Raw genomic sequence first — 21,318 nt, 5'->3', positions numbered from 1 at the left:
CCCAGTGCAGAAGTAATTTGTTAGAACATCTTCTGAATATCCCGGTTTTGGAACCGAGACCAGACCAGACTCAGCGGGGGTGGAGAAATGCCTGATGAGCTACTTTGTCCTGGATGCAGGAAAAATCTTTACATGGTCCAAATAAAAGCTGAGGCAGGGTTAGGGTTTGAGGGCATTTCTTATGAAGACGACAATATAAAATGGTAAAAACCTCAGAAACATGGATTTTCTGTTTCTACCCATCTGACCCCTTTAATACAAGAGCAGGGCTATACATTTGCGGTCCTGGAGGGCCGGTATCCAGCACGTTTTAGTGGTTCCTCTGCTCCAACACACTTTATTCAGTGGTTGAACCACCTGTGTAGCAGCTCATCAGGCTCAGCAGAAGCCTGTTGATCACCTGCTGACTGAAATCAGGTGTTTTGGAGCAGGATTAAAACTAAAACCCGGAGTTTGTGATGATCTTTAAGCCTTCTTGTGTACAAACATTCTTCTTGCACCTTTCGGTCTATGATTCTCACAAGTGAGGAACATTTTTACATGTTAAACCAAATAAGCTGCCTGCACTCCCATGTCTAGTGCACGGCTTTACGCATGCAGACCTTCAGCATCCCGTTCATTCCCGGGTGGTCGTGTAGTGGGATGGAGGCGCCGCTCCTCAGCAGAAACACTCCCATGCTGAACACCTCCGTCTCACAGATGTGCATGTAGGTGACCGGGGGGCTCGGGAGACCCGCAGATCCGGAGCTCGCCTTGTTTTTTCGAGGAGAGAGTTTCAGGTCTGCGGCTCTGACGGAGGTCACTAAAGAAATCAGTTCATTCAGTTTGTCCACAAACACTCGGTCATCCTCCCCGCTGCCTGGAGACTTGAAGCCTTTAAATGTAAAACTGGCCTGTTTGGCTATTTTCTGAATGAGCGAGGTTTTACTGTTCCGCGGCATTTTCACGCAAACACACAAAAACTAACACTGTATGTGTGTGTCTGCCCCGACTGGTCAGACGGCTTTAAACACTTGTAAAACCGACTTTAAGAAACCTTGTAGTTGCCAGAAGTCCTTAGGAACCGACCCGTCTGAGTCCCAGCGACACAGTTTTAACGAAACACTCAAATATTCATGATTAGATTGTAAAATTTCACCGACACGTACTAGCGTCCATTCACTTTTTCACCGTCTCGCCCACTCCTTGTCGAACTACAACGAGCATGCGCGCGTCACGAAAGGCAGTCTGGGATATGATGTTCTTAGCAACGATAAAAAACATCGTTTGTAGCGTTAGTTTAAACACTGTATAACTATAACAACTGTCCAGTCGTACGTTTTGGCAACAACATTTTACATAATATGAATAATTAAAATGCAAATGTATCCAACACGAAAAATGTTGAACAAAATGTCAATACTACTACATTTCCCAGGATTCTTAAGAGCCTAACGGAGGGGAAGAACACACAGGCCATTGAACTTTATCAATCTTATATTATTAGCTAAATCCCATGTTCACAAGTGTAAGGCTACAAATAAAAAGCTCTTATTTGTTTATTTTTGCTCTAAAACTCTTTTACTCTAATTCCTTTACAAGGTAGTTCATTACGTCCCAGAATCAGGGACATAGAAAAGGAGCACTGAAGCCATATACATAACGTAGACACCCGGTTGGAGTTGGAGAGCATAACAGCATCTCCGCCATATTGGATGGGTCTCTTCACTATTCCATAGTCCAGTGTTTCCCAACCCTGGTCCTCAGGGCACACTGACCTGCCTGTTTCCATGTCTCTGATACATGAGTTACATTGCCTCCTCAGGAGGATACCAGGTGCTGCAGATTATTGCTGTTAATCCCTCACTAATTTAAGTCGAGTTGGCGGAAGCAGGAAAACACTGGTGTTTAAATGGGCAACATGGAAAGCATGCAGGGCAGTGTGCCCTGAGGACCAGGGTTGGGAAACACTACCATAGTCTATCGGTCTTTGTCAGATGACGTATTGGGTGCTGTAGTGGGTTGCATGATGCGATAGCTAGGTGTATAATTGATGGAAGCAGCAGTCGCTTTGTGTGTTGTGAGCTTATAAACTTACAGAACATGGTACACTCCTGTTGTGTGAAGGGCTGCCATGCCAGGTAACAAGAACCTTGTTACCTGGCTGATTGGCTGCACCTGGCGGTAAGGCGTTTCCTGTTTTCAATGTTGCACTCCGTGTAGCTGTTTGGTGTTTGGGGCTCGCTAAAGCTGATTTAATTTCTCTGTACTTGGATATCTCTGAGTTATTGTAGCACAAAAGCATGCTAAAAGACACATTTTCTGTTGTTCCACCTAGCTTTTAGGGAACCATTTGAGTTTGCACGCAGTTTATTTGTTATTGAACAGTTTGCTCGTCCAGTTAGCTTAGCCTCAGCACGGCTATGGCTACTTCTGTCTCTGCTTCTCCGTCTCCTATCTCTTGCTCTCTGTGTCAGATGTTAATTTACTCCTCTGCCTCCTATAGCGATAATGGTACGTGTAATAAATGTATCATTTTTGTAGCTTTGGAGGCGAGGGTGTCAGAATTGGAGTCCCAGCTCCGCGCTGTTGAAAAACCCGTAAACAGCCGTAGCTACTTAGCTAGCGTGGGGCTAACTAGCTCAGAACCACCCCGTAGTGATCCTCCAGCAGGACCCGAGCAGCCGGGACCTCAGGCCGGCTGGGTGACGGTACGCAGGAAGCATAGAACCCAGCCCGTGGGCCACCACCAACCCGTCCACGTTTCTAATAGATTTTCCCCGCTCAGTGACACACCCACTGACAAGCCGACTCTGATCATTGGCAGCTCCATAGTCAGAAACGTGGCATTAGAGACTCCAGCAACCATAGTTAAATGTTTACCTGGGGCCAGAGCGGGCGACATTAAATCTTATCTGAAACTGCTGGCTAAGGATAAGCGTAAATACAGTAAGATTTTTATTCACGCTGGCGGTAACGACACCCGGTTACGCCAATCGGAGGTCACTAAAATTAATGTTGCTTCGGTGTGTAAGTTTGACAAAACAATGTCGGACTCCGTAATTTTCTCTGGCCCCCTGCCTGATTGGACCAGTGACGACATGTTTAGCCGCATGCTGTCCTTCAACCGCTGGTTGTTTAGGTGGAGTCCTGAAAACAACGTGGGCTACATTGATAATTGGAAAACTTTTTGGGGAAAACCTGGTCTGATGCGGAGAGACGGCACCCATCCCTCTTTGGATGGAGCAGCTCTTCTTTCTAGGAACATGGCCAGTTTTATTAGTCCTTCATGACAACCCAGGGTCCAGACCAGGAAGCAGAGTCGTAGTTTAACCCACCCCTCTGCAGCTTCTGTACTGTTACCCACCCACTACCCCATAGAGACAGTGTCCTTCCCACGGCCAAAATCACACAGATTAAATATCAGGCTTAATAAAGCAAATCATGGAAATCTCATAAATATTAGAACAAATTCAACTGAGCAGAAAACTAGAAAAATTAAATGTGGGTTGTTGAACATTAGATCCATTTTTTCTAAGACTTTGTTAGTTAATGACTTGATTTGTGATCATCAGATCTCTTTGCTCTCTCTCACAGAATCCTGGCTGCAGCAAGAGGACTATGTTAGCTTAAATGAGTCGACTCCTTCAAATTATTTAAATCATCATATTGCTCGAAGTACAGGGCGAGGAGGAGGAGTAGCAACCATTTTTCATTCGGACTTATTAATCAGTTCCTTACCAGTTAATAGCTACAGTTCGTTTGAACATCTTATTCTTAGTTTTCCTAATCCAGATTGCAAAACTGTAAAACCACTCTTGTTTGTAGTTTTATATCGTCCACCAGGCCCTTACTCTGAGTTTTTGGATCAGATCTCTGATTTTTTATCTGATTTGGTGCTAAATACTGATAAGGTCATTGTAGTGGGGGATTTCAACATTCATGTGGACATTGAAAATGATTGCCTCAATGTAGCCTTTAGTAATATCTTAGACTCAATTGGTTTTACCCAAAGAATACATAGCTCCACCCACTCCTGCCACCATACATTGGACCTTGTGCTGACTTATGGCATAGAGGGTGAGGAAATAACAATCTTTCCACATAATCCAGTCCTCTCGGACCACTTTCTGATAACCTTTGAGTTTTTTATAACTGAGATCTCGAGACATGAAAGTAAATTTCACTATAGTCGGTCTCTATCTGACAACGCAGTTGCATCTTTTAAATCAACTGTTCCATCTTTACTGTCCTCAGCATCTCAGAGGAACGTAGCAGAGGGCAATATTCTCAGTTCTAGCCCCTCACAAATTGATGCCTTAGTTCATCATGTTAATTCCTCTTTACGTGTGGCATTAGATGATGTTGCCCCTTTAAAAAAGAAAGTAATTAGGGACAGGAAGTTGGCTCCCTGGTTTAATTCTCATTTACGAGCCTTAAAACAAAACTCTAGGAAATTGGAGAGAACATGGCGCTCTACGTACCATGAGGAGGCCTACCTGTCCTGGAAAAATAGTCTTGTGCTTTATAAAAATGAGCTTCGACAAACTAGAACTGCTTATTTTTCAGCACTAATTGAGGAGAATAAGCATAATCCTAAATTTCTTTTCAGTGCAGTTGCTAAACTTACACAGAATCATAGCTCTGAGCCATCTATTCCCTTAGCCCTCAGCAGCAATGACTTCATGGGATTTTTTTACAAGTAAAATTAATTCTATTGGAAACAAAATCTTTAGAATCCTCCCTAATGTGATTTCTTCTTCCTCAGTAAGTGAGGCAGCATCAGAGGTGACTGTAGAACCTCATCTGTGCTTGAACCGTTTTGATCCAGTTGAGCTTTCAGAGTTATCAAAAATATTAGCTTCATCTAAACCTTCAACTTGCATTTTGGATCCAATCCCTACCAATTTTTTTAAAGATGCATTTCCTTTGGTTACTGCTCCCATTCTAGATATACAGGTGCTGGCCAGTAAATTAGAATATCATCAAAAGGTTGAAAATATTTCAGTAATTCCATTCAAAACGTGAAACTTGTACATTATATTCATGCAATGCACACAGACCAATGTATTTCCAATGTTCATTACATTTAAATTTGATATTCATAAGTGACAACTAATGAAAACTCCAAATTTGGTATCTCAAAAAATTAGAATATTCTGAAAAGGCTGAATATAGAAGACACCTGCTGCCACTCTAATCAGCTGATTTACTCAAAACACCTGCAAAGGCCTTTAAAAGGTCCCTCAGTCTTGTTTTGAAGGCACCACAATCATGGGGAAGACTTCTGACTTAACAGCTGTCCAAAAGACAATCATTGACACCTTGCACAAGGAGGGCAAGACACAAAAGGTGATTGCTAAAGAAGCTGGCTGTTCGCAGAGCTCTGTGTCCAAGCACATTAACAGACAGGCGAAGGGACGGAAAAAATGTGGTAGAAAAAAGTGTACAAGCTCTAGGGATAACCGCACCCTGCAGAGAATTGTGACGACAAACCCATTCAAAAATGTGGGGGAGATCCACAAAGAGTGGACTGCAGCTGGAGTCAGCGCTTCAAGAACCACCACGAGGAGACTCATGAAAGACATGGGATTCAGGTGTCGCATTCCGTGTGTCAAGCCACTCTTGAACATGAAACAGCGCAAGAAGCGTCTCGCCTGGGCCAAGGACAAAAAGGACTGGACTGATGCTGAGTGGTCCAAAGTTATGTTTTCTGATGAAAGCAAGTTCTGCATTTCCTTTGGAAATCAAGGACCCAGAGTCTGGAGGAAGAGCGGAGAAGCACAGAATCCACGTTGCATGAGGTCCAGTGTAAAGTTTCCACCGTCAGTGATGGTGTGGGGTGCCATGTCATCTGCCGGTGTTGGCCCACTCTGTTTCCTGAGGTCCAGGGTCAATGCAGCCGTCTACCAGGAAGTTTTAGAGCACTTCATGCTTCCTGCTGCTGACCAACTTTATGGGGATGCAGACTTCACCTTTCAACAGGACTTGGCACCTGCACACAGTGCCAAAACCACCAGCACCTGGTTCAAGGACCATGGTATCCCTGTCCTTGATTGGCCAGCAAACTCGCCTGACCTTAACCCCATAGAAAATCTATGGGGTATTGTGAAGCGGAGGATGCAATACGCTAGACCCAACAATGCAGAGGAGCTGAAGACGACTATCAGAGCAACCTGGGCTCTCATAACACCTGAGCAGTGCCACAGACTGATCGAGTCCATGCCACGCCGCATTACTGCAGTTATTGAGGCAAAAGGAGCCCCGACTAAGTATTGAGTGCTATACATGCACATTCTTTTCATGTTCATTCTTTTCAGTTGGCCAACATTAGAGAAACAAACATTTTTTCATTGGCCTTTAGAATATTCTAATTTTCTGAGATACCAGATTTGATGTTTTCATTGGTTGTCACCTATAAATATCAAAATTAAACGTAATAAACATCGGAAATACATTGGTCTGTGTGCATTGCATGAATATAATGTACAAGTTTGACGTTTTGAATGGAATTACTGAAATATTTTCAACCTTTTGATGATATTCTAATTTACTGGCCAGCACCTGTAATCAATCTATCCTTAGTAAATGGATATGTACCACAAGATTTTAAGTTTGCTGTAATCAAACTTTCACTTAAGAAGCCTTCTCTGGATCCAGATGACCCAATGAATTATAGACCAATATCTAACCTTCCATTTTTATCCAAAGTCCTGGAGAAAATAGTGACCATCCAAGTATGTGAGCATTTAAACACTAATGCTCTGTTTGAGGAATTTCAGTCTGGTTTTAGAGAGTAATCACAGCACTGAAACTGCATTAGTGAGAGTTACAAATAATATTCTCATGGCCTCAGATAAGAATCTTGTGTCTGTTCTAGTCTTGTTAGATCTCAGTGCTGCTTTTGACACAGTTGATCACAATGTTCTTTGAGAAAGGTTTGAACATGTTGTAGGGATCAAAGGAGCAGCGTTAGGCTGGTTTAAATCCTACCTGTCTGACAGATTTCATTTTGTAAACGTACATGACAAATCGTCTTCATACTCCAGGGTTACTTGTGGAGTACCACAGAGTTCAGTGCTTGGACCAATTCTTTTTACTATATATATGCTCCAAATTGGTAAAATCATTAGACAGCATGGGATAAACTTCCACTGTTATGCTGACGATACTCGGTTATATTTATCCATTAACCCTGATGAACCTAATCGGTTGGGTAGATTAAAGGCTTGTCTGAGGACATAAAAAATTGGATGACTCTAAACTTTTTGCTTTTAAATCAAGACAAGACGGAAGTTCTCATCTTTGGACCAGAAATCCAGAAAAGGAAATTGCTTAGCCAATCGCCTGACCTTAATGGCATTACATTAATCTCCGAGAACAAAGTAAGGAACCTTGGTGTTATCTTTGACCAGGACATGTCATTCAAATCCCAGGTTTCACAAGTTTGTAGGATTTCCTTTTTCCACCTTCGGAATATTGCTAAGATTAGAAGCATCCTTTCCAGGAGTGATGCTGAAAAACTAGTTCATGCATTTATTACATCAAGACTGGATTACTGTAATTCATTACTCTCAAGAAGTCCACAGAATGCAGTTAAAAGTCTTCAGCTTGTCCAAAATGCTGCAGCTAGAGTTCTGATGAGAATTAAAAAGAGAGTTCATATCTCTCCTGTCTTGGCTTCCCTACATTGGCTACCTGTTAAATTCAGAATAGATTTTAAGATCCTTCTTCTCACATATAAAGCTCTTAATAATCAAGCTCCATCATACATCAGTGATCTGATTGTTCCATATGTTCCTAATCGAGCACTTCGCTCTCAGACTGCAGGTCTACTGGTGGTTCCCAGAATATCTAAAATTAGGATGGGAGGCAGATATTTTAGTTATCAGGCTCCTCTCTTGTGGAACCAGCTCCCAGCTTTAGTCCGTGAGGCAGACACTTTGTCTACTTTTAAGAATAGGCTTAAAACATTTTTATTTGATAGGGCCTATGGTTAAAATCTGATGTTAGCCTAGATCTGGACAAGTGGGGGAGTAGAGGGAGGTGGAGTGTACAGTCGGTAAAGACGGCTCTCCCTTGCCCTGACTCCAACATGCCTCCATCTAAATAGGATAGATTATGCAGAGTTATCTCCGTAGTTATGCTGCTATAGGCTTAGACTGCTGGAGGATACACTGACCACTTTTCACACTCTACTACTTTCTTCTACAATCTGCTCTTTAACTGTACTATTTTCTGCAATTCCAGCTGTTAACTTTATTTTCTCTGTAAGTGTTTTTCTCCCCAGAAGAAGCTACAACGACGTTCTGCTGAGCTGTGGTGGCCTCATGGAGGGGGCCATCGTCTAGCACACTGCTGCTAACCACTAAAACATTCTCCCTCTCCTGATAATAACTTTTTGCTTTCCTTGACGTTTGATGTGCTAAAACTAGTTTATCTGTTTAATTATAGATCCACTAGGATAAATACAATAAAATTTATCTTTCACCAAATAGAATATTTACTAAGACATCACAATATAACTATAGACACATTACTTGTCTTTGTGTGTGTGTGTGCGTGCGTGCGTGCGTGTGTGTGTGTGTGTGCGCACACACGCGTGTGTGTGAGTGCCTGCTCTGTCTTCTCGATCCCCAGTGAGTCGTGGAGGATGGCTGCTTATACTGAGCCAGGATTCTCTGGAGGTTTCTTCCTGTTAAAAGGGAGTTTTCCTCTCCACTTTCGCTTTATGCTTGCTTAGTATGAGGACTGCTGTATAGTAGTGTCAGTGACTTGATGCAATTTGCTGGGTTCCTTATATAGGAAACATTATTTCTGACTGGCTTAATGAACTGACCTGAATTGGAATGTTTATTATGTGAAGTCCCTTGAGACGACTATTGTCGTGATTTGGCGCTATATAAATAAACTTGAATTGAATTGAATTGAATTGAATTTTTATCTAGCTGACGCGCCAGTCAAGACAGGTGTTGTGCCAAAATGTGTTTCCCCACCAAAATGGTTTTCACCTACCGCTGAGGTCAGATTTTCCCATAGTCCATTGCTTAATTATCATGAGTTTTACTTTTATTAATGAGCAAATTGCAGGTAATTTTTTTTCTAATTCATATAAAATGCTGTCCAAAAATAGTATTTGAAATACTTATTGTGGATATTTGGTTTTAAAATCCATAACAGCAGAGTTTTCTAGTAAAAAGTTTCTTTCTCTTTCTTCTAAATGTGAACCTCTGACATAACCAAAGAGAGTTAGAAGCTCGGCTGCCTCAGCTCAGTGTGGAGAGTGGCTAGTTTTAGGGTAGAGGTCATGTGATCCAGTCAGTGTGTGTTTACTGGTATTAGGTTGTGTTCATGTTGATAAACTAGAGTGTGTGAAGGCTGCACCAACTCCAGCCTGTCTGGATATCGAGTCCACGGGTTTCCAGATAAGACAAAAAACGTCTCTATCTCCGTGCCTGAGGGCGTTTTTGTGCAGCTGAAAAGACGGGACTTCTGTAGCCCAAACTGGTTGGTACCAGGTCAGGGAAGTCCACGCTCGGCTCTGGAGACCCGCGGTGGGGTTTAAAAAATTAAATGCGGATTTCTGGAGCTCAGATCACCGAACCAGTAGAGGATGCGCGGCTTTTAAAAATACCAGCTGGACTGGCTCGCTGGTGTCTGGGTTGGATCCAGCTCACAGAAGCCTGTATGAGCTCCAGAATCGGATGACAAGCGTCTCTCTCCCTCTCTCTAAGCTAAACTATGTTAGGTGAACGGATATTAACTAGTATGAGACAGCTGACAGACGCTCATTAGTATTAATATGATATTAACTGACCAATACTACTTTAATTGTCTGGTACATGATAGTAATCTGTACCATATTGTGATGCTAGCACACAAGTTTAAGCTAGCATGGTTAACTCACCTGCTGCACCCCCGCTGCTTCTCCTCTATCACTCTGCTTTGGCCGATGGTTTCTCCCTCTGGCTTGTCTCTGCTCTCTGGTGCAGCAAACTCATAACTTTATGGTTCTGGTCCATCAGAAGTAGAATTATAAACATTTAAAGTGTCCTCTGTGTCAGAGCTGCATCAGAGTCCAAATCAGTCATGGCGAAAAGGCTCGCTGAACCGTAAATGTTCCATTTTGTACAGCGCGAGAAAAACATCGTGATGAAACACATTTTGATAGTTAGCAGCTGTGTTCTTAGACATGGAAACAATGTTCGTGGGGTAAACAACACACACCAATGCACCGGATTTGCCGTAATGTTCAAAGAGCTAACCATTAAAAACGAAGGTGGGAATACTAAACAAAAACATCTACGCTAGGTCCAGAGCTAGCATAGAGGACGAGCGATACGAGGGTAAAACTCAGATCCGGTGGTTTTATAAACGTTGTAGCTATCGTGACAATAGGCTAATCCACCTAGCTATGTGCTCCTGTTGTAATATTAAATGCAAGGAGTTGTAAAAAGTAGCATAACAAAACAGAACCGTATAAAATAAGCTGCAGCTACGAGCCTTGAAACATAACTTACTTTGGCGTCTTGTTGGTTCTGGTCCATTTTGCTGGTCCAGGTGAACGAAGCTACCGCTCCATGCAAGCTCACTCATGCACACGGAAATGACAGAAGGCTCAAAAATCATGTTTCAGCAAAGTCAGTGGCGATCTATCCATCTATCTATCAATCCATCTATCCATCCGTCTATCTATCTATCTATCTATCTATCTATCTATCTATCTATCTATCTATCTATCTATCTATCTATCTATCTATCTATCTATCTATCTATCTATCTATCTATCTATCTATCTATCTATCATCTATCTATCTATCTATCTATCTATCTATCTATCTATCTATCTATCTATCTATCTATCTATCTATCTATCTATCTATCTATCTATCTATCTATCTATCTATCTATCTATCTATCTATCTATCTATCTATCTATCTATCTATCTATAGACCTAAAATATATAGTGCCCAATTATAATCCATCTGATCTCTTTTTTGAACACTCTGGAGTTTAAGCACTGTTATTCTGAAAACTGAGGCAACTGATATTTGTGTCATTGTCTAAACTTTTGGCCTCATCTTTGGTGTTGGGTTGCGGCTACTGGACTAGAAGGTAGTGAACAACAGCAAAACATGAGACTGAGTCACCCACATCCAAAACCCTCTAAAAGACAGGACTGAGTCACGAGCATCACAAGCACGGTCTGAACAAATGCACCGTACTGATGACGTGGAAGAAAATGGAACAGTGCAGTGGCTTCAGATCTGAGGACCTCCATCTGCGTGTGTGTACCTTTTTTTTTTTTTTGCCTTTTCCCCAATTCATGTGTGAGTGTGTGCTTCCAAGTGCATGTTGCATTATTTATGATGCATCCTGTGAGAAGAGTAAAGGGCCACACAAAGGACCTAATATCCTCTTGAGAAATAATGAGGGCACACACACACACACACACGGCATCCCTGCACTAGAAAATAACAGTGTGTTGCTTAGAGACCTGCCTCCATTGTGTGAACCCTGTGGTTAATTCGTTTTATTTTAACAGGAAACCCTGAGGCTCTCTCAATCTCTCTCTCTCTCTCTCTCTCTCTCTCTCTCTCTCTCTCTCTCTCTCTCTCTCTCTCTCTCTCACACACACACACACACACACACACACACACACACACACACACACACACACACACACACACATCATTCAATAAACTGATCATTCACTTATTTCTCCCGCTCCCAGTCGGCTGAAATTTAAGGCGAAGTTCCTGGTCACACTGATATAAACTCATTTGGATTTACTGGGTTGTGGGTTACAATAATCTCTATGGGGTGAGAATCGAGTAGAGCTGCTGCTTCTCTGCATCAAAAACAATCAGCAATGTCCGATCCTGTACCGACACCGCTTCTCTTCTTTGCTCCTGCTTACATTTTTAAATCACTGAAATCACTTTTGGTCAAAGTTTTCTGTTCATTGACGACTGGACTCTTATATGGGTCATTGTTAATAGACATAGAGCTCTACATAAGTATTTTTACTACAACAATAATCTACAGTGACTGGAACCACCTGAAACAGTTTGCCCACATTTTGCCTAGCTTCCCTTCAGTAGACTTCCAAAAACCTCTCCGGAAGATAACAGTTCTTCAAACTTATTTTTTTATTAGCAGCTAACTGGGAAGCACATGTATTATTTGGAAAGGACATCACCCTTTCATCTTCTCAAACTGTCGGACAAGCCGATGGTAGCTCACAATTAGTTTGCATCAGCAAAGCTATACCAAAAAGGCCAGAGGACTCCCTGCCTTGTAATACTAGTGGGTTTGATTTGTCTCGGAAGTCGGAACTGGGAATGACATCACACCAGATTTACCATGTTCTGGTTACCGTAGTCGGGATTCCAATATGGCGACTTTTTTCTAAGTCCCAACAGACTGGCCCTCCAGTCTGAAGTTGCAAATCCAGTATTCTGGAAATGGGGCCGTGGGAGTCTGTGTGACATTTCGTTAACCTTGTAAAAGGTCATTTCAGCACATACTGGCTCAAGAAACTGATAATATGGCTTTAATAACAGTTTTAAGCTGTGCCAACAACACCTCAGTTGTTCATCTTAGAGTTACAAGTGCTACATTTAACATGGATTTTAAACAAACTCTTATAAATGTGTCTTGTACTTAAACATATTTCAACTGAAACCTATTGTTGTTGATACAGAGCACTGCCATTTCGGATGTTGAGGTAGGGGTTCTGAAATTCTACCAAGTTTCCGACTGCAAGGTCCGACTTTGGGGGGCATTTCGTTTGATTTATCCCATTCCGAAGTCGAGATTTCCAAGTTCCGATGACAAATCAAACGCAAAATAAATCTGTGAGCAGCAATCCTCCAAGGGGGCGCAAAGCCAAAGAGTAGATAATATCCCTGGGGAATGGGAGGACAACCAGCCGAAGCCCCCCACCAAGAGATCTTCGATGCTACAGACTGTGGAGAGCTGGCAAAACGACAACTCAAATCAAAGAACCTCCTCAATAATCAAGCACACAACTCCACAACTGAATATATGTATCCCAACAATCCTTGCTAAACAAACCTGATGCTAATCAAATCATAATAAATGTGTTTGCCAATGACATTGGGAAAAGGCAGCCAGACATGCTGAAGCAGAAATGTTCTGCTTTATGGAAATCACACAGCTCTCTGAAAACCAAGGTGGCCTGTTACCACCTGTCCGCAGCGGCGATGGAAGATTCAGCAGGTTGTTCATCCTGATCAGCCAGCTATTTGCTGCATGCAACAGAGAGAAAGATCACTTCTTTGATCATTTCACTTTTTCTGGGATTCCAGAAACTTGTCTGAACAAGTCTGGAGTGAAACTTTTTATTTCAAACCGGATTGACGTCCTGCTTCGTTCTTTTACCCGCCCCTCCAAGAGCACTAGAAGACAAGAGGAGCCACACCAGGGAATCACAACACAGCACATCACCTATCACAAAGAAGAATATCGTACTCACCATGCCAAGGAGTCCTTTGTTAGGACAACTCACAGGAAGATTAAAAACAAGATAGCAAAGCACAGCAATCCAATAAAAACACTGAAGAGGCTCTTCAGCCAGAAGATAACTTAAATGTTCCCTTTCAGAAGATAACTTAAATGTTCCCTTTCTGAGGGAATGCTGCTCAGCACTGGTGGTCTGTGGTGTCGCCAATGGAATCTGACTTTTAATATTGTAGCGTAGGACAGGCCTCGCAATGTCAGAGGTCACCAGACACTGAACTGTCCAGCCAGCTTCATCTGCCCAGAATTCCGTGTGCTTTTCCATACCAAACCAAGTCCCGTTCACCAGCTGTAGATCTCGCATCCACATCGAGCCGACATCGATGCCGGCAGGACGTCCCGAGAACTCCCGCTACACTGGTGACGTAGACTCTGCACTGGCATTGGATTAATTTGATAACTAATTAAACAGCCCTAACTACAGCAGACTAATTCTACAAACCCAGACATCACATTCTTTTCTAAGACACTTTATCAGGTTCTCAATAACCTCTAAGATCATGTTTTATCAGAGTTTAGTCATTGTCTTAATTATAATATCTTAAGTACACTTGGTACCAGGGCAGCCTAGGTCACAGGTCGATGATAGATTTTGTAGTCGTATCATCTGACCTGCGGCCGTATGTTTTGGACACCCGAGTGAAGAGAGGGGCGGAGCTGTCAACTGATCACCACCTGGTGGTGAGTTGGATCAGATGGCAAGGGAACATGCCGCGTAGACCTGGCAGACCCAAACGCATAGTGAGGGTCTGCTGGGAACGCCTGGCAGAAGAACCTGTCAAGACGGTCTTCAACTCCCACCTCCGGCAGAGCTTTGACCACGTCCCGAGAGCAGTGGGGAACATTGAGTCCGAGTGGGCCTTGTTCCACTCTGCGATTGTCGAGGCGGCTGTTGCTAGCTGTGGTCGTAAGGTGGCCGGTGCCAGTCGTGGTGGCAACCCCCGTACCCGCTGGTGGACACCAGAGGTTCGGGGAGCCGTCAGGCTGAAGAAGGAGGCCTACAGGGCGTGGCTGGTCTGTGGGTCTCCGGAGGCAGCAGACAGGTACCGGATAGCCAAGCGGGGTGCAGCAGTGGCAGTTGCCGAGGCAAAATCTCGGGCGTGGGAGGAGTTTGGTGAGGCCTTGGAGAAAAACTATCGATCGGCTCCAAAGAGGTTCCGGCAAACTGTCCGGCGCCTCAGGAGAGGAAGGCAGCAACTCGCGCACACTGTTTACAGTGGGGATGGGGAGCTGCTGACGTCAACTGAGGCTATAGTCGGACGGTGGAAGGAATACTTTGAGGAGCTCCTCAATCCCACCAATGCGCATTCCGAGGAGGAACCAGAGCTGGGAGGCCTGGGGATGGACTGTCCGATCTTGGGGGCAGAAGTTGCTGAGGTAGTCAAACAACTACACAGCGGCGGAGCCCCGGGGGCGGATGAGGTTCGTCCTGGGTATCTCAAGGCTATGGATGTTGTAGGGCTGTCATGGTTGACACGTCTCTACAACATTGCGTGGTCATCGGGGGCAGTTCCTAGGGAGTGGCAGACCGGGGTGGTGGTCCCCATCTTTAAGAAGGGTGACCTGAGGGTGTGTTCCAACTATAGGGGGATCACACTCCTCAGCCTCCCTGGAAAGGTCTACTCCAAGGTACTGGAGAGGAGGGTCCGATCGATAGTTGAATCTCAGATAGAGGAGGAGCAATGTGGTTTTCGTCCTGGCCGTGGAACTGTGGACCAGCTCTATACCCTTGCAAGGGTGATGGAGGGGGCATGGGAGTTTGCCCAACCAATCCACATGTGCTTTGTGGATTTGGAGAAGGCTTATGACCGTGTCCCCAGGGGCACCCTGTGGGGGACGCTCCAGGAGTATGGGGTGGGTGGCTTTCTGTTAAGGGCCATTCAGTCCCTTTACCAGAGGAGCGTGAGTTTGGTCCGCATAGCCGGTAGTAAGTCGGACCTGTTCCCAGTGAGGGTTGGACTCCGCCAGGGCTGCCCTTTGTCACTGGTTCTGTTCATCACTTTTATGGACAGAATTTCTAGGCGCAGCCGTGGTGTGGAGTGTGTCGAGTTTGGTGGCAGGAGAATCTCGTCTCTGCTTTTTGCGGATGATGTGGTCCTCCTAGCTTCATCCAGCTCTGACCTTCAGCTCTTGCTGGGTAGGTTCGCGGCCGAATGTGAAGCGGCTGGGATGAGGATCAGCACCTCCAAATCTGAGACCATGGTTCTCGACCGGAAAAGGGTGGCTTGCCACCTCCGGGTCGGGGGAGAGGTCCTACCTCAAGTGGAGGAGTTTAAGTATCTCGGGGTCTTGTTCACGAGTGAGGGTAGGAGGGATCGGGAGATCGACAGGCGGATTGGTTCGGCGTCTGCAGTGATGCGGACGCTGAGCCGATCTGTCGTGGGGAAGAGGGAGCTGAGCCAGAAAGCCAGGCTCTCGATTTACCGGTCGATCTACGTCCCAATCCTCACCTATGGTCATGAGCTTTGGGTAATGACCGAAAGAACGAGTTCGTGGATACAAGCAGCCGAAATGAGTTTCCTCCGTAGGGTGGCCGGGCTCAGCCTTAGAGATAGGGTGAGGAGCTCGGACATTCGGGAGGGACTCAGAGTAGAACCGCTGCTCCTCCGGATCGAAAGGAGCCAGTTGAGGTGGTTTGGGCATCTGGCCAGGATGCCTCCTGGACGCCTCCCCGGGGAGGTGTTTCGGGCATGTCCTGCCGGCAGAAGGCCCCCGGGTCGACCCAGGACACGTTGGAGAGGTTACATCTCCAATCTGGTCCGGGAACGCCTTGGGGTCCTGCCGGAGGAGCTGGTGGACAAGGCCGGGGAGAGGACGGCCTGGAGCTCCCTAGTTGGGATGCTGCCCCCGCGACCCGGACCCGGATAAGCGGAGGAAGACGACGACGACGACGACGACGATAATATATTAAATCATCATTCATCCACATTTTCCCTGTATGATCATTATTCGTAGAAATACAGCAATAATGGAATTTTATAAACTATATTTTTGCCTCTGTGTCAAACGATTGATGACTGTTGGTTCCCTGGCATAACCAAATGACCTAGTTTCATCATCAGTTCAATATTAAAGGTTCAATATTATTGATAATCCATATTTTTATGAAATGTTATAATTTCTTGATTACTTTTATATTTTATTGACTATTTATTAAAAGTAACCAACTACATAACGTTACATATATAGTTTGCACCAGCCTAGGTGTGCATCTTGAGTTAATAAATGAACAGCATTTAATGTGCATTAACGAGCTGTTACTGCAGAAAGGACTTTACAGTCGCTCAGATTATTTTACTGAGGATGTTTCTCTGAAACCAGGTTTGTATAATCAACATCATCCCATCTTCTTTAGAAGTGCGTCTTCATCCACCTGCCGCTGCAGCCGCTGATCAAAGCGGACAGAAAAGGAGATCCGAGCTGCAACCCGATCCGCGGATTTCCATCCAGTAGAACACGTTTGCCAAAAGATCTCTGCAATAATGAGATTTTTATTTTACTTCCACATAATCAATTTTAGATTAGATATTAAAGAAAATGGTGAAGGCTTAACAACAACGCCCCTGGTTTATTACAAGTCAGGATGGCTCGCTGCTGCCTCCAGGCAAGCAGATTTCAAATGCGTCGCAAGCTACCCGTAGTTTTGGAGACCCCTGACCTAGAGTGTGCTGCTAATGATCAGGACGAGAGGCTAACTAGCTTTCAAACCTCAGTTAACTCGCTAAAGGACACGGTTACCACGCTGACAAAGAAATGTGAAGACCTGGAAGGTTATTCCAGAATAAACAACCTGCGTTTGGTGGGAGTACCTGAGACATCAGAAGGCCCTCGTCCCACTGAGTATGTAGCTCGGTTACTTCAGGAACCTTTCGAGGTTAACATTTGCTTGTGACAGGTACTTTTAGCTGTCCACAATATCTGCTATTGTTCCCTCTGGGAGTGAGACCTCTTCTGTGTGCACTACCTTTCCTTTCTTTGTCACCATCCTACCCTACACCCCCAGCAGGTCCCTGAGGTCCAGTGATCAAAGCCTACTGGTTGTGCTGCACCAGGCTAAAGACCAAAGGTGACAGATCATCTGCTGCTGTGGCCCCCAGACTCTGGACCTCTCTCCCCCTGAGCCTGAGATCAGTGGACTCCTTTAAAAAGCAGCTGAAGACTCACCTGTTCAAGCTGGCTTCGGTGTGACCTTCATCACCCTCTCCTTGTTCTGCCCTCCCTACCTATTCCACCTTCCTCAAGATTCACTGCTTTCCCTCTTTCCTTTTCTGTCTCTCTCTTTCTTTATATTTTTTAATCTCAATTGTCTATTTTTTGTTCATTTTAAATATATTTTGAATCATTTTCTAAAGTCTTTTATATTTTACATTTTGTGTTTTTGTGAGGCGCCTCGTGATTTTTATTTTGAGAGTCACTATAGAAAAGATCTTTTCTTCTTCTTCTTCTACCATCCAACCACACTTCTCAACTCCAAATAACGTTCCGAAATCAGTGCTGTAGGTCCTGGTGGTGTGGATCAGTGAGTCGGTGTCTCGCTTGCTTGCTCTTGGCGTACAGCTTTAGCTCATCCATGTAGAGGAGGTGGCTGATTGTGGTTCCACTCTTGAGTTGGTATCCATTGCCAGTCTTGTTGATTATTTGGCTGAGGGGGTTCAGACCTATGCAGAACAGCAGAGGGGACAGGGCGTCTCCTTGGCAAATGCCACATTTGATGGAGACTTGTGCAATTGGCTTCAAGGGTGGTTTTTTCCCCACTGAGGTTGCAATGAAGACTCTCAGTGTCCTGTTGATGTTGTACAGCTCCAAGCATTCAATGATCCATGAGTGCGGCATTGAGTCATAGGCTTTCTTGTGTGACAGTGTGAGCGTCCCGTCACAATGTCCCGATTGATCATGCGCCCTGGCTACTTGGCAAAGGGGATGTCCCTTTGGCTGACTGGTTAGAACGTATGACTCTCACCCGGGAGTCTGGGGATCGAATCCCGCCCGGGCCCTCGTTTATCCACCTTGCCACACTTGTAATCAATGCAGGCCATACTCACCTAAAGGATTATTAGGAAGACCACACTAATACGGTGTTTGACCCCCTTTCACCTTCAGAACTGCCTTAATTCTACTTGGCATTGATTCAACAAGGTGCTGAAAGCATTCTTTACAAATGATGGCCCATATTGATAGGATAGCATCTTGCAGTTGATGGAGATTTGTGGGATGCACATCCCATAGATGCTCTATCGGGTTGAGATCTGGTGACTGTGGGGGCCGGTGTAGTACATTGTTATGTTTAAGAAACCAATTTGGGTTTCATGGACTGCATGGTGGCGTAGTGGTTAGCACTGTTGCCTCGCAGCACGAAGGTCGCAGGTTCGAAACTCGGCTGCGGCCTTTCTGCGTGGAGTTGCGTGTTCTCCCCATGCATGCGTGGGTTTCCTCCGGGTACTCCGGTTTCCCCCACGGATCACAACATGCCCTATAGGTTATAAATTGTAAGTTGCTTTGGATAAAAGTGTCTGCTAAATAAATAAACATAAACAATTTGAAATGATAGGAGCTTTATGGCATGGTGCGTTATCCTGCTGGAAGTAGCCATCAGAGGATGGGTACATGGTGGTCGTGAAGGGATGGGCATGGTCAGAAACAATGGTCAGGTAGCCCGTGGCATTTAAACCATGCCCAATTGGCACTAAGGGGCCTAAAGTGTGCCAAGAAAACATCCCCCACACCATTACACTACCACCACCTGCCTGCACAGTGGTAACAAGGCATGATGGATCCATGTTCTCATCCTGTTTACGCCAAATTCTGACTCTACCATTTGAAGGTCTCAACTCAAATCGAGACTCGTCAGACCAGGCAACATTTTTCCAGTCTTCAACTGTCCAGTTTTGGTGAGCTGGTGCAAATTGTAGCCTCTTGTTCCTATTAGTAGTGGAGATGAGTGGTACCCGGTGGGGTCTTCTGCTGTTGTAGCCTATCCTCCTCAAGGTTGTGCGTGTTGTGGCTTCACAAATGCTTTGCTGCATTCCTCGGTTGTAACGAGTGGTTATCAAAGTCAAAGGTGCTCTTCTATCAGCTTGAATCAGTCGGCCCATTCTCCTCTGACCTCTAGCATCAACAAGGCATTTTCGCCCACAGGACTGCCGCATACTGGATGTTTTTCCCTTTTCACACCATTCTTTGTAAACCCTAGAAATGGTTGTGGGTGAAAATCCCAGTAACTGAGCAGATTGTGAAACACTCAGACCGGTCCGTCTGGCACTAACAACCACGCCACGCTCAAAATAGCTTAAATCACCTTTCTGTCCCATTCTGACCTTCAGTTTGGAGTTCAGGAGATCGTCTTAACCAGGACCACACCCCTAAATGCACTGAAGCAACTGCCATGTGATTGGTTGATTAGATAATTGCATTAGGGAGAAGTTGAACAGGTGTTCCTAATAATCCTTTAGGTGAGTGTATGTGTGATTCAGGGAATAAGGCAAAGCAAATTAGAAAATAGCTCTTTTAGACCCATTGACGTGCTTTTATTTTTTTGTCCTTTTGGGGACCCATGAGCCGCATGGAAAGGGAGGAGACTTAGGCTTCCTATGGCAAAACAATTCTGTTCTGCAGGTCCTATATCCACTGTACCATCCTCCGATTCCATCGAGCCACCGCGGGAGCAGTTGTCGGATGCCGAAGGCCATCCACGTCCCGCCCAGCCCTGGGCTGCAGCCCGAGCACACCGAGGAGTCGCTACCTTCACCCCGAAACCACGGAGGGAGCCCTTGGCGCAGGGGAACCGCTGCATTCCCGGGGAACCACTGAACAACATCCAGCAGGTCCTGGATGGATCCTCTGCTCCAGCAGACCCGCCACGAAGGACCCTCATCATCGGAGACTCAATCATCAAACACGTCAGGATGAGTGGAGTCGTCACTCACTGTTTTTCCGGAGCGAAAGTCATGGACATTGCCAAACGGATCCCAGACCTCATCCACAATCACCCAACAGTGAGTAAAATTATAATCCACGCCGGCACCAACGACACCCGCATGCAGCAGTCTGAACTCCTCAAGCGTGATTTTACCCATCTTTTTAACCTTTTAAAAACCATCCGTCTGTGTGTTTTTATCTCTGGCCCCATCCCCACGGTTGATAGAGGAATGGGACGCTTTAGCCGAATTTTATCTTTGAACACCTGGCTTTCTTCTGTCACTGTGCAGCACAATATTGCTTTTATTGACAATTTTAACATTTTTTGGGGGCAGGAAGCATCTGTTTGGGCCTGACGGACTCCATCTAAATAGACAAGGAATGCACACACTTAAAATGAGCCTGGCCTGCCCACGACCCCCCCCTTCCCCCCCCACACACACACACACCCCCCACCCCCAGCTGCCCCCACGCCCCAACCTCCCATCCCCACGTCATGATGTCCACTGGTCCAGGAACCTATGAACCCAGTTATGATTTTAGCAGTAACTCACATGTCGGACTTGGACCCTTGCACACCTCTCACATACCTGTCATCAGCAGAGAGCGATCACATAAACATAAAACTAACCGGTCTAATCTTAATCTTACAGTTGTCAATAATCTCACCCCCATAAAATCACACAGTCACTCCATCTTTAGCTACTATCAATATGGCTCTTTTTTTTTAGCGATCTTCAGATTTTATGTGTTACTGTTTATAGGCCTCCGAGGCACAGTGCACTTTTTATACAGGAATTTTCTGAGTTTTTATCAGTTGTGCACAACTCCTTTGATAGTATTATTTTAGCTGGTGATTTTAATTTACACATGGATGA

At 44.9% G+C, this 21,318-nt stretch overlaps 2 protein-coding genes across 2 annotated transcripts in view; one reads left to right on the top strand and one right to left on the bottom strand.

Moving 5' to 3' along the window:
* The window catches only part of adoa (2-aminoethanethiol (cysteamine) dioxygenase a), a 3,119-nt gene extending 1,958 nt beyond the window's left edge, over positions 1-1,161 (bottom strand). The window contains exon 1 of the mRNA XM_015942062.3: positions 603-1,161. Coding sequence (XP_015797548.3) covers positions 603-941 — 339 coding nt within the window. The 5' untranslated portion in view covers positions 942-1,161. The remainder of the gene's footprint in view (positions 1-602) is intronic.
* Positions 1,162-2,204: 1,043 nt separating this feature from the next.
* LOC129154138 (uncharacterized) lies at positions 2,205-3,273 on the top strand. The gene has a single exon (XM_054734035.2). It carries the CDS (start codon positions 2,403-2,405, stop codon positions 3,270-3,272), a length of 870 nt encoding a protein of 289 aa, XP_054590010.2. The 5' UTR covers positions 2,205-2,402; the 3' UTR covers position 3,273.
* Positions 3,274-21,318: the final 18,045 nt, after the last annotated feature.

Source organism: Nothobranchius furzeri, chromosome 16, assembly GCF_043380555.1.
Source record: "Nothobranchius furzeri strain GRZ-AD chromosome 16, NfurGRZ-RIMD1, whole genome shotgun sequence".
NCBI lineage: Eukaryota > Metazoa > Chordata > Actinopteri > Cyprinodontiformes > Nothobranchiidae > Nothobranchius > Nothobranchius furzeri.
The sequence above is the reverse complement of the archived record's forward strand: the minus strand, read 5'-3'. Positions and strand labels throughout refer to the sequence as shown.